The sequence below is a fragment of the Peromyscus eremicus genome, chromosome X (genome assembly GCF_949786415.1).
Source record: "Peromyscus eremicus chromosome X, PerEre_H2_v1, whole genome shotgun sequence".
Classification (NCBI taxonomy): domain Eukaryota; kingdom Metazoa; phylum Chordata; class Mammalia; order Rodentia; family Cricetidae; genus Peromyscus; species Peromyscus eremicus.
This window is the reverse complement of record NC_081439.1, coordinates 129,329,746-129,343,395: the sequence shown is the minus strand read 5'-3', so window position 1 is coordinate 129,343,395 and position 13,650 is coordinate 129,329,746. Positions and strand designations below refer to the sequence as shown.

At 47.0% G+C, this 13,650-nt stretch overlaps 1 protein-coding gene across 4 annotated transcripts; it reads right to left on the bottom strand.

The window, feature by feature from the left end:
* Nucleotides 1-447: 447 nt before the first annotated feature.
* Hmgb3 (high mobility group box 3) lies at nt 448-5,385 on the bottom strand. Of its 4 annotated transcripts, none has more exons than XM_059250269.1 (5): nt 5,282-5,385; nt 3,018-3,172; nt 2,685-2,824; nt 1,877-2,051; nt 448-1,443 (listed from the first exon to the last, which is right to left on the bottom strand). In XM_059250269.1, the coding sequence occupies exons 2-5, from the start codon at nt 3,165-3,167 to the stop codon at nt 1,306-1,308; spliced, it is 603 nt and encodes a 200-aa protein (XP_059106252.1). In that variant the 5' UTR covers nt 3,168-3,172; nt 5,282-5,385; the 3' UTR covers nt 448-1,305. The 4 variants fall into 4 exon arrangements, with proteins under 4 accessions (XP_059106252.1, XP_059106256.1, XP_059106255.1 ...); XM_059250273.1 differs by lacking the exon at nt 5,282-5,385 and adding an exon at nt 5,102-5,260; XM_059250272.1 differs by lacking the exon at nt 5,282-5,385 and adding an exon at nt 5,055-5,237.
* Between the last annotated feature and the right edge of the window lie 8,265 nt (nt 5,386-13,650).

Here is a 13,650-nt window from a genome sequence, read left to right as displayed (position 1 = left end):
TACACATATAGAGGATATATGTCTTCTACTATTGCCATTCCAACCCACACCACCTCATGGGGACCAGGAAACAAAAGCAGCGGCTTAGGACTTCTGATTGTGAGCCCAGTAACTACCCCAATACACATGCTGGAGTAAAGGTGAAACAGGGATGGGATATCTTACGCCCCACAGTCATACTGGCAGGCAGAGGCAGGACCTGACTAGACCAGCTTTTTTCCTAGGGGCTTGCTTTCCTGTATCTCTGTAGGCTGCTAAACCTTATCTATGGCATGATCAGTGCTTCGCCCTAATGTGAGACACAAATCATGATGGGACTTCAAGTAACAACCACCCTCCTTCATCTGTCCTTAGCTGGAAGAAACCTTAGTAGTTTTAGAAGCAGAAGAAAGCAAGTGGCTTCACTAAGACTGGTGAGTCAGAAATTTAGGCTGTTGTAACACAGAACAGTTTTAAAAATGTAATACTGTTTATTTAACTTCAAAAACATTTCAGCATTCTAAACATACAAAAAATAACAGAATGTTGCAAATTGCATTTAGGTACAGAGGGTTCTTGAACTTTCATTGATGCAGTAGTTCCTTGCTTTGCTGACAATGATGAGTTCTACAGTTTGTTTAAAAAGAGTTTAAAATCTACAGCACTTAACTAAAGAAAAAAATCCAAACACTTCTCATGCCAGCTGACCCCTCCCCCCTTTTCCACAACTAAGAATGTCAGCAGAATGCTATGCCACTATATACAAAAACAAGACAACCTGAAGCTAAATGGATGCCCACCGCAGTATCAACAGGTCCAGCCTCACAGTGCACGCCCTGAGCTACGGCCCCCTCCAAAAGGCATCTTCCCCTCACAGCCTTCACGCCAAACAAGGAGCATCAGGTATCTGTCTGGGTTGTTTTGTTTTCTTTACAAACTATAGATATGTACACCTGACAACTCAGGGTTTCTAGCCAATAACCAACCATATAGTTAACACTACCTTACGAGTTGAAAACAAAATGCCAGAAACATCTTCAAATGCCTTGTCACACCAACAGCAAAGTGCACAGAGTGAGGAGAACACGAGAGTGCCTTTTCATTTTAAAAATGTTTGGAGCTATGTACAACTTTGATACAGTTTCAGGGCGCTCCGGACACCCACGGCCACTTCATGTAAACCACTGACACTTTGAGAAACTACAATATGATCGTGATCAAATCTTGTAATTAAACCTAACAAGGGCAATAGACACAGCTCAAATAAGAGATGTGTCAATCACAGCGCTCTCCTACTCTAAGGTATTCACAAGGAGACAAGAGTTTTTATTCATCTTCCTCCTCCTCCTCTTCCTCTTCTTCCTCCTCCTCCTCCTCCTCTTCCTCTTCCACCTTTTTCCGGGCAACTTTAGCAGGACCCTTGGTGCCATCGAATTTCCCTTTAGACTTATAGTCAGCAACATCCTACAAGGAACAGGGACACATGGGAAATGAGTGGCTAAATTCTCACAGCTCTTTGTAAAAACAGGTAGAAACAGCATATAGGCCTCACTTAATTAAGAAAGCAAATGGGTAACAGTTTCCATATGCAAATATGTTCCTTGCTCATTCAAATCTTCAAATCAATGGGCATTCAAGTATCCTTTAAGTCATGTTAATAACCCCATCAAATCCCTTTTCCCCTCTAAGGGTGGGTGTACATGCAGTTTAGAGTGCTAGTTTTAAATATAAGGATGGAGTTTAATGAGAAGGGTGGGGAACTATCAGAAGTAAGAACATCAGCACACATTGCTTTCTTCTAGGGAACTGGACTCTTGCATGCTAAGGTAAGCACCCAGTCAAATCTAGCAGAGCAGCCATATACCCCACCAACCAAGGAAGCTTCCAGTCCCCTCACCTTCTCATATTTCTCCTTCAGTTTTGCAGCCTTGGTAATGTAAGGCTGCTTTTCACTGTCACTTAGGTTATTCCACATCTCACCAAGCTTTTTTGCCACATCTCCAATGGAGATGCCAGGATTTGTAGATTTGATCTTGGGGCGGAATTCAGAGCAGAATAAGAAAAATCCAGACCTTTGGGGAGAGATTTATATAGACCAGATAAGCATGCGCACGCGCGCGCGCACACACACACACGCGCGCACACACACACACACACACACACACACACACACACACACACAGAAGTTCCTTGAGGCTACACATTCCTTCTTGAGACATAAGGTCTTGCTATGTAGCACAAACTAGATTCAAACTTTCATTTCTGCATCCTTGGCCTCCAAGTACTAGGCTTATAAGATAGGTATGCCCACACATACCACACCAAAATACAATTACTTCTTGCCTTGTTTTCTCCTCTCAGACATAGAATCACCATATTCAATGCTACAAAAATCTGAAGACTTTATAGAGTTTAGTGATGCTGCCAAAGTATAGTATCCTTTGTCTTCCAATTGGTACGTAAGGGAAAAGTAATACAACTAAGGGTTCTGGTGTGCTTAAGTACGATGCCTCCTTCCTAGCGAAGAACCAACAGTCAACCTATACAACCCCAGAGACACAGTCAACCATACACAAGCACTGAATTGAAAGCTGAGTTTAGAAGCCTGTGTCTCAACATTTTTTTTAAAAAAAGGTAATAGCTTTTAAAGCTCTCAAGCAAAAGGAAAACTTTCAACTGTTATCACATATCCTATAGCCACTTACGGTGGTCTTTTGGGGGCATTGGGGTCCTTCTTCTTCTTGCCTCCTTTAGCTGGTCCATAATCTTTCATTTCCCGATCATAGCGTACTTTATCCGCCTTTGCCATTTCATCAAACTTGGATTTCTCTTTGCCGGACATTGTCTGCAAAGAACAGAACTTGTTAAATTCCTGGATACAGTCCAGCACATACTTGCCCAATGGTTTTGTAGAACCCCTTGCAAAAACAAAAACAAAAAAAAAGGCGTTGCACTTCATTTTTAAAGTCTAAGAAAACAGCCAGCCACTCAAGTCAGCAAATCCCGAAGGTAGCCTACAAACTGAACTGTCAAAATACCTTCCACCTCTCAGAGCACTTCTTGGAAAACTCTGCAAAATTGACTGGGACCTCTGGGTTTTTCTTCTTATGTTCTTCCCTGCATGTCTGCACGAAGAAGGCATAAGCAGACATCTTGCCCTTTGGTTTCTTGGGGTCACCTTTAGCCATCCTGACTGATGTATGGATAGAAGACAAACAGAAGAAAACACAATGAAATACGTTGAGAAGTACAAAGAGAAACCAAAGGCAAAGCCAAATTAAGTTTCTTGGTAGGAACTCCCCACCCCACCCCACCCCTCACCCCCCACCCCAGCCTAAGCTCCTGACATGGTGGCTGCAGAAGGCAGAGTAGGAAAGAAATCAGTTTCACTGTCGCTTGTCATTTAACATTTGACCAGCATGAAGCACGCTGGTTTACAAGTTACTTCTCTAGAGTGATCACCAAGTTCTTCAAATGGGGATAACCTAAAAGGGGGTTCCTGAGCACTCCACAGTAGTGAAATGCTACTGTTCTGTAGTTTCTAAAACCAAAAGTCTGAAGAACTAATGGAAAGACACATTTGTAGAGAGGGTAGGTGACTGGAGATAGACTTCATTTCGACTAGGTGGTTGTCTCTTTAATTCTTACGTTTAAATGGGAAATCAAATGAAACCATAAATAGGAACAGATGTGAAATGTCAAGAGTTGCTGATATATTTGCCTTATAAAAATGGGTTTTTACAGCACTAGTGATCTGGAAAGCAAGCAGGCATCCTTCATACTACTAGTTGAAATCTGTCACTTTGTCACCAGGAAAAGAGGGAGGGTACATCAATGAACTAGTCTTTCCCCTGTATAATGCAGAAATGCAGGTCTAGCCAGGAACACTTTCCCCAAAGTTTCCAAATAAAAATGCAGCTGTGGTGTGTCATCCTGACTGTCCCCCGTCCTCCCCTCCCCACACCGCCACCCCCCCCCCCCCGCGCGCCCGCTTCCCGCCATCTTTTCCTTTTCCCACACCCAAGGTCATGATGTAAAACTAAAGCACTCCCTTTGGCACCAAAGGCCCGCAGGGCTGCATTAAAGCCCCTCCGCGGCATCCCGGGTGGGGCGCGCCCCAACACTGTAGCGTCCTGGCTTCCAGGCCGGCAGCAGACAGCCCATGTTGGGCCAAGTCCCCGTTGCTCCCGACACCTATAATTCACCTTCCATTTTGTCAAAAGCCTCGGAATGAAAGAAAGTGCCCGTGAAATCCACTGCTGCCACCCCCGGGCCCAGCGCGGTGACGGGGGCGGCGGCGGCGCCCGGGGGGTGGGGGGAATGTGGGGCCCGGCGGGCGACAGTCGCTGCCGCCGCGCCTCCGAGCCCCGCTCGCTAAAATGGCTGATCCGCGCGCGGCCGGCGCAGGCGGCGACGGCGGCGAACAAAGCGGCCCGGGCCCCGCCACCGTCGCCCGCTCGCCGGCCCCCACCCCACCCCGCCCCGCCCCACGCGGGCAGCCCGAGGGCGCCGAGCCGCCAGCCCGGCCTCCCCGCCCCCGACGCGGGCCGCATTCGGGATAACAAAGGCGCCCATGCAGCCATGACGCTCCACGCAGCGGGGCCCGCGGCATCGCCCCCGGTCCCGCACTCTGTTCGGCTTCAGGGTCATAGCCTGCAGCCAGCTCCCCTGCTGGCCTCGCCCGAGCCCCGCAACAGCCCTACTCCATCCCGCCGCCGCTGCGTCGGCGACACCTCCCCCCCCCCCCCCCAGGCCACGGACACTCCACGACGGCCATGTTCAAGAAGAGCCGCCGGCTCAGCCCGCGGACCCGCACCGTGTCCAGCTCGGCCTTCCCGCGAACTTTGCCCGCGCCTCAGCCCCGAGCCGCACGGCCGCTCCCTGCGGAGTCGCTCCCAAGCTGGGGCGCGCCCAGCACCCTTCCCGCCGCCGCCGCCAGGACGCGCGCCACTGGAGCCCGCAGCCGCCTCTCGCTCGCCGCGCTGCCTCAGCGGCGAAACATCTGGCCAGCGGCTGCTGAGCCACCAGGCTGCTGTCCCTGGGGGCGACCGCGGCTCTGCGTAGAGGGCCGAGACCTGAGAGGCAGCAGGCTGGAGCGCAGGCACTGGAAAAGTTGAGACACCTGAATTGCTTCTTCCTTCCTGGCCACCTAGCAGCAGAGAAGGAGAAGGGGCGGCAAGGGCACGGGAGTAGACACAGCGAGAGCAGTAGAGGCGCGCTCGCGGAGGCGCGGGCCAGAAAGTTGTGCGAACGCCGCTGCAGCTGCAGAAGCGGCGGCGGGCGCGGGCGGTGCTAGACGTACCTGTATTGTTCGCTAGTCTGGGCAGCGCAGGGCACGACGCGCGGCTCAGCAATCCCCAGCCTCGCGCTAGCTGCCTTCACGAGAGCCGCCTGATTGGCCAACGGGCTCCGCCGTTTAAAACAACCTCCTCGCCCAGCCATTGGCTGTAGGCCTTATGCATATTAAGTAGCCTCCCGCGCTCATTGGGCGCGGCCTCTGGGCTCATTCATTTAAACATAACAACCCGCGGTCACCTGCTGCGAAGGCAAAACACCGAATAATAATATTCTCTCAAACCCACCTCCCTCCTGCACTGCCCTCTTGGAGCAGAGGTGCTATCTGCTTTGGGGAGGTGGCCCTGAGATTCCATAAGGCCTCAGCCTCTAGCGTGAGAAAGCCGGTCCAGCTCAGCAGCTCTGCCCTCTGCTCCCACAGTGTGACACTTTCGCCACCCTTCACCCTAGCCCCTGCCCCAGGAAACCCCCTGGGTCATTTGGCCAGGGCCTATGGCCCACCTCTGCCCAGGTGTGACACAGCAGGGGCCTGACTGCAGGCCCTCACTCGGTGCCCAGCCAAGCTTCAAGAGCCACTGCATCCTAGCAGAAGCCAGCAGCTTTTGATGCCTACCCAAAGGAGGCCTTCATGGATAGCATTCAATGGGGCTTTTTCCAGTAATTCCCAGAGCCTCTGTGTAAGCACCTACAGTTGAGGAAACATCGGGCTAGGATAGCTAGGAGAGGAAAACAGAGTCTGATAAAAGCAGAAAAAAAAAATGTGAGAAAAGTAGTTTTGTGTGCAAGGAGTGTTACAAAGTAACAAAGGACTCCCATCACTGCCCTATGCACACAAGCATTTCTTTCTTTTCCTGACAATCCCCTAGTGAATAAAAAAGTACTTGGAACGACAGATTAAATGGCACTGGCTTGGTGGTATGTATGGTCTTGGAGAATCAGACAAAGTATCAGCCCTACTTAAAAACCATCTAAGAAAACTGATGGTGTAGCACAGCAGTACAGCACTCATGTGTGTGGGGGGGAGGGGGTAGATGGTTTCAATAGTACCCCACTAAAAAGTATTAAAAAATATCTTCAGGCTGTGCATCCTTGAGTTCCACAACTTTCAGAGAAGGGTGGGTGGTGTGGGATGTTATGTATGGCAAATGTGTTGCTCTGATTGGTTGGTAAATAAATCACTGATTGGCCAGTAGTCAGGCAGGAGGAAGTATAGGCAGGACAAGGAGGAGAATAAAGCTGGGAAGTGGAAGGCTGAGTCAGAGAGACACTGCCAGCCACCACGATGAGTAACAGCATGTGAAGATGCCGGTAAGCCACGAGCCATGTGGCAAGGTATAGATTTATAGAAATGGATTAATTTAAGATATAAGAACAGTTAGCAAGAAGCCTGCCACGGCCATACAGTTTGTAAGCAATGTAAGTCTCTGTGTTTACTTGGTTGGGTCTGAGAGGCTGTGGGACTGGCAGGTGAGAGAGATTTGTCCTGACTGTGGGCCAGGCAGGAAAACTCTAGCTACAAATGGCGCCCAACGAGTTGGCAAGAGTTTCTACCTAAAACCTGAGAAAAGATTCTAAAACGGAGCTAAAAACAGCTTCCTAATTGTCTCTCTCAAATGAGCGGCAGCTGCCAGTTTGAGCTACTGGCGGGTGCGTTTGACCTGCAGTATGGTGGGAATGAGGCCTCTGCAAGTGACACATTAAGCTGCATGGTGGATTTAGCCTTTGCTAGTACAAAACAAAAAAAGAGGTTTGGGGGCTACACGCTGCTTGGATAAAAGCATAGACCCATGATAGCTCCCAGAGCTGGCGGTAAACGTACCACCGCCATGTTGGGAGGCTGAGGTGGGTGGAGTCAGCAGCCATAGCGCCATTTCAGTCTTACAAATGCTGCAGTTTAAAGCAATAGATTCACAATAAGACAGATTCAGATATAATAGTTTAAAATGTGTGTAAAATATACGTAGGCTTGAAAGAGAAAAAAAAGGTGATATATATATACAGTTATATAAACAAATACATAGTTTTAAACAATAAAGTCTTTAAAGAGACAGTAAAATTAATGTAAAAAATAAACCATGTAAAGATGAATATTACACAGAGAATCTGGATTGTGTTGTCTTTGGGATTTTTAACTGCAGAAAAACATTTGATCGTAAAAGATGTTGAGTTCAACCAATATGTATATTTTAAAGATACCTTGACTTCAAAATTTGGATGTAAGGATGTGTTGCTTTGGAAAGGAGTCTCTGCTTTTGTTCCCACAGAAAGCAAGAGGCTATGGATTTGTTCCAGATTAAGATACATCAGGTTTGACTAGCCAAGACCCCTTGAAAGGTCTCTGAGGACACCATGACCCAGATGATCCAACATCCAGAATCGTTTCAAGGCAACTGGCTCAGACAATACACCCTCATGGACTATTCCATAATCCTAAAATGTTCTTTGTGTCCCCATAAGATAAAGCGCCCCCCTCCAGCAGGAAGTAATAAGAGAAGCTACGTCCAAATTCCCAAATTATATGTAAATTTACTTTGTTAAGGTTAAAACCTTCTTTTTTGAAGAAAAAAAGGGGGAAGTGCTGTGGGATGTTCTGTGTGGCAAATGTGTTGCTCTGATTGGTTGGTAAATAAAACACTGATTGGCCAGTAGTCAGGCAGGAGGAAGTATAGGTGGGACAAGGAGGAGAAGAATTCTGGGAAGTGGAAGGCAGAGTCAGAGACACTGCCAGCTGCCACCATGACAAACAGCATGTGAAGATGCCGGTAAGCCACGAGCCACGTGGCAAGGTATAGATTTATGGAAATGGATTAATTTAAGCTATAAGAACAGTTAGCAAGAAGCCTGCCATGGCCATACAGTTTGTAAGCAATATAAGTCTCTGTGTTTACTTGGTTGGGTCTGAGCGGCTGTGGGACTGGCAGGTGAGAGAGATTTGCCCTGACTGTGGGCCAGGCAGGAAAACTCTAGCTACAGGTGAGCGAAAAAGGAAGGGTGCAAAGAAGAATATTTTCAAAGTTAACAAAATTTGGAGACAGTAAAGTCTTAGTGTCACAATTCAAGCCTTCACTTTTTATAGATCTTATGATCAGGCATACCTTTCCCACAGGTAGACAGTCTGAGCTCTAACCAGATTCTAAATACACCCTATAAAGCCTCTCATGGTTGCCAGGCATTTGTAGGCCTGACACTGAGAATGGACTCAAATTAGACAAGACTTCTCTCTTGTACAGCATTCTGGCCACACAGGGAAGTCAACCCTTCCAGAAGGTCAGACCAAAGAAGTAAGAATGTCTCCAAAGCAATGACACAGCCTGACCCCTGCTTCTCCATTCCACCCCAGACTCCTCCTTCCCCACACCCCCATTCCCTCCAGACCTGCTCCTTCCCCACTCCACTGATGACCTCCTTTCTGTATATATACTGCAAAAGAGGATGGGTCTATTTGTCATTTATCTCTGCTCAAGAGATAGTCACTACTGCTAGGCATGGTGGCACAAGCCTTTTATCTCAGCACTTGGGAAGCACAGGCAGGCAGATCTCTGTATGTGACCCCTCTCCCTTTCCTTTTAAGAGGTCACATACAACTGCAAAAAGCACTGCCTCCTTCAGTCATGGGAGGAATAAATACCACTACAGATCTATGTGTGTTTGAGATCAGCCTGGTCTATATGGGGAACTCTAGGCTAGCAAGGACTACATAGAAAATCCTTGTCTCAAATAAACAAAGCCAACTGTCAGATCTGAAGGTAGTTGCCATGGTTCTATATCCCACTTCCTCCTGGGCTCCTATGTGGAAACTCCTCCTAACCTAATTTCCTTCTCTAATAACGTGCCAAAGAACAGACTGTGTCCTAGTGGGTTCCTGTCTTACAAAAACTCTCATACTTTAAAGCCATGTGTATATGCTAAATGCATAGTAAAAGGCAGGCATAGTATGACATGTTTATAATCAGTACTTAGAAGGCTGAGAATTGAAGACTTCAAATTTGAGGCCAGAGCTAGACTGACTACACAGTGAGCCCCCGGTCTCAAAAAAACATGCCTACGCCGGGCAGTGGTGGCGCACGCCTTTAATCCCAGCACTCGGGAGGCAGAGGCAGGCGGATCTCTGTGAGTTCGAGGCCAGCCTGGGCTACCAAGTGAGTTCCAGGAAAGGCGCAAAGCTACACAGAGAAACCCTGTCTCGAAAAACCAAAAAAAAAAAAAATGCCTACTAATAAATAGCAGGAGATGAAGTGAGGGAGTAGAACTAGGAGGAAGGAAGAGGAAAATCAGTGGTTTAGGGCTCTCTATCATCAATTTCCTGATATGCACTTTGACATGTACATCATCTTTCCCAGAGGCACAGCCCAGTCTGGTCTCAGGTACTACAAGGTAGTGTGCTTCTAGTGTGTAGCAAATGGCAACTGGTACTTGTTGGCTTGGTAGTAACAGTGGAAGGAGTGCCCAGAACAACTAAACATGTGAGTAACTAGCCCATGTAGCCGAATTTCTAAATGGTCTTATTAAATAAAAAATACAGAGCCAGAAATTTAGGTTAAAGCCTTAGAGAGATCAGGGAAATACAGAAAACCACCAGCAAACCTTACCTCACCAACTCTGCAGCTTCCAAATTGTGTGACTTCCTGTCTACCCAGGCTTATATGCCTTGCTTTTCTGCCCTCTCATTGGCTCTCTTAGCCCAGCTACCTCACTTCCTCTTCCTACACAGCTCAGTCACTTTCTGCTTGTCTGTACAGACCTCCAGGTCTCTATGGTTGGTACTGGGATTAAAGGTGTGTGTCACCATGCTTGGCTCTGTTCCCCAGTGTGGCCTTGAACACACAGAGACCCTGCCAACTAAGTGATGGGATTAAGGGCATGTGCTACCACTGCCTGACTTCTTTGTTTACTTATAATGGCTTTCTTTTTCCTCTGTTTCTCCAGGCAAGCTTTATTTATCAAAGCACACACACAAAAAAAAATATCACCACATTTCAGCACAAATAAAATATCACCACAGGCCTAGGAGCAGGAAGGCACTCCAGTCCTTAGCCATGGCCCTCTAGGGAAAGCCTTTCCAGCTGTCAGTTCCAAGGCTCAGAACCAGGCAAGGTCTATCCACAAAAGACAACCACTAACCAGAATCCCTAAAGCTGCTTCACTGCTGAGAGAAGTTATGAAAACATCAAAAGAAAATACAAAATGGGATAAAGTGTGGCAAATGCTATTTAAAGAGGTTTTCAATCCCTGTCAGTTGAAGGCCCCAAAAACATTAAGCAGAATCTTCATCATTCAACAAAAAATGAGTTCCTGTGCCTGTGGCACACTCCCCACCCAACCTCCACACACAGACCCCAAAGTTTTCACTTGGGTACCCAGGACTTGAAGGGGACTCCTCATGGGGCCCTGGCAAGCCAGTTTCCTTTTCAGATCAGTAGAAGTCTTGTGTAGTGGCACATTCTGGGAATCCAAGTACTAGAGAGGCTAAGACCTGAGGAGCAGGAGTTCATGGTCAGCTGCCTTCACAACAAGACCCAAGCACAAGTGCTAGGTATGGTAACACTCACCTTTAATCTCAGTATTCTGGAGACTGGGGCAACCAGATCTCTGTGAGTTCTAGGCTAGCCCGATCTACATAGTGAGAACCTGTGGAATCAATGGAAGATTGACGTTGAGGCTCAGTAGTGAAGTGTGTGTGTGTGTGTGTGTGTGTGCATGCTACGCTCTGGGTTCCATCCGAGGGCTCACATAAAGAAAATAGAGAAGAGCAAAGAAAGCACAGCCAGAGTACCTATTCCAGGAAGGGGTAAGCTATGCTAGGATTGTTCAATCACTTAAAAGTTATCAAGGCTCTGAACATCTCCAATGAAGCAAGACCTTCAATAGGAACAATCATATATCAGTCCAGATCTTAACAAATAGTGTATCTTTGACTGCTAGCTGTCTTTCAAACCTTCCAGCCCTTGACCCACCCTGGTCATCGTCCTGTGACCAAGAACAGCTCAGTACCTCCTCTGCATCTCTCAAATATCCCCACCCCTAGAGTCCAGGTCTTCTCCCCTCCTATGCCTTTCTATTTGCTTTTCCCCATTAGTGGGTAAGATGTTTTCAGAGGTGATTGGCAACACAGGAGCTATAAACTGTGTGTACACTTGCAAAGACTGCATGGCCCAGCTTTCTGGAACATCAAACAGCCAGAGATGGACCCAAGTCCCTGCAAGGTCAGAATGAAAGCTTGGTCATAAGCACAAGACTTTGGGGAGCTGCAGCCAGAATTCTCAAAGAGGGGTTCCCAATTTTGAGCAGCAGCTTGAGAGAAGTCTACTGGGAACCAGGTAGGTGGGACGGAACTGTGCCTCTTCTCCTGCCCTGCTGCACAGTTGAAACCTTGCAGCCTCCAGAGACTCACTGGCCTAGAATTGAACCAAGCCTTCAGCTCTGGGTCTCTGTGCAATTCATTCCATGGCTTCAGCAAAGGTGGCTGAAGCAGTTCCTTGCTATAGTACTGACCTTACTCCAGCTAGGCTAAACCGCTTCTCTTGGGACGACTGGAAAAGAACACTGGAAGCCACAGTCATTTAGCATGATACAGCCCTCTTGAGCATCACAGGGGTCACAAGAGCCCTGCTAGGGCCCTTTTCACGTTGACTGAAAGGTCAAACAGAAATTAGTCAACATGAGAAACTAGCACTCATCGTACTACCTAAATTTGGACCTTTTTGGGTGGAGGATACTCCTAATCTGCAAAAACCTGAGGGCTAGTAGCAGGCCAGTGAGGGTAAGGCCAGGCCTCTGGAGAAGATTAAATTTGCAAGGCCTTGCTCTCCCACACTTGAGGCCCAGGGGAGGAGAGCAGAGAAGGGACACTGCTACAGGGTCCCCTCTACTGACAACTTCATTCCCAGAACAGCCCTATCCTGCCAGGCCTGAACTGCTTCACTGTGCTGGTATCTGACCTAGTTAAGACCATCACACCCAGATCTGAATCCCCTGTCCATAGCACAGCAAATGAGCCCGGTCCCTCTAAGGATGTTTTTTATTTTATTTTATTTTATTTTATTTTATTTTATTTTATTTTATTTTATTTTATTTGTTATTAATATTTTTGTTTGTTTTTTTGAGACAGGGTTTCACTATGTAGCTCTGACTGTCTTGGAACTAACTATGTAGACCAGGCTGGGATTGAACTCACAGAGATCTTTCTGCCTCTGTCTTCCAAGTGCTGGGATTCAACCCCAGGCTCCAAAATGCTGAGCTCAAAAGGTGTTCGCCATTATGCCCAGCCTATTTTGTTTTGTGGTACTGAGAATTAAATTCAAGACCTTACACAAGCTAGATAAGCACTCTACTACCAAGCTATAGCTCTGGTCTTTATTTCAAGACTGGGTCTTGCTACAGTCCAGGCTATCCCTGAAGCTGCTATCCTCTTGATTCAGCTTCCCAAGCACAGGAATTCCAGGTACATTCCCTGGAGTTTGGACAAGCTGAAGTGGCATCCCTGTAACATGGATTGCTAAGTGGTCTAATTATTAAAAACAAAACAAAACCCAGAGCCAGATACTGGGGTGAAAGCTGAAAGATCAGAGAAACAGAGCAAGCCAGCCATGTTCTTACCTCTACTAAATCCTCAGCCCCAAGAGCATGAGTTCCTGTTTCCTCATGCCTTATATACCTTTCTGTGCCCTGCCATCATACTTCCTGGGATTAAAGGTGTGTGTGCTTCCCAAGCAAAGGCATGAGATCTCAAGTGCTGGGAGTAAAGGTGTGTGCCACCATGCCTGGCTCTGTTCTCAGTGTGGCCTTGAACTCACAGAGATCTGGATGGATCTCTGCCTCCCAAATGATCAGATTAAATGCTGTGCTGCCACCGCCTGACCTCTATGTTTAATATAGTGTCTGGCTCTGTCCTCTGATCCCCAGGGAAGCTTTATTGGGGTACACAATATATGACCACATTTCCCCTTTTTTGTCTAAAATAATAAAAGAAGGTTATAACTAATATAAGAAAAAGTATATACAATAAGTACAATAACTATATACAATATATACAGGCAATAAATACATCAACAATGTCTAGTCCATTGGCATTTGACAAATTCAGTGAAAATATTCCATTAGCTATCCTATTTTGGTGAGTCCAAAATGTACCTAATTCACTTTCTATCCTAACTTGTATTATCAACTGAAAACTATCTTTTGATGTCTTTCAAACCTATACATTTTACACCTCTTTAGTGAGTTTCTGTTCTGAATTTGTTAACAAGGAAAACTATAACTATCTAGTCTTCAACTCTCTCAGAGACCCAAGAAGGAAATAATATTAACTGAGTAAGGAGGAAGTGCAAACAGGTGGCTTCCAAAAATTGTGAGAAATGACAGAAACAGCTGGCTGCC

What these genes read in the sequence shown, in the direction of transcription:
- Hmgb3 (XM_059250269.1), bottom strand. Translation starts at nt 3,167, where the DNA reads ATGGCTAAAGGTGACCCCAAGAAACCAAAGGGCAAGATGTCTGCTTAT. An exon ending in AGTGCTCTGAGAGGTGGAAG is followed by an intron (nt 2,825 to 3,017) that starts GTATTTTGACAG and finishes TGTTCTTTGCAG; the next exon opens with ACAATGTCCGGCAAAGAGAA. An exon ending in TGAAGGAGAAATATGAGAAG is followed by an intron (nt 1,444 to 1,876) that starts GTGAGGGGACTG and finishes TGTTCCTTGTAG; the next exon opens with GATGTTGCTGACTATAAGTC.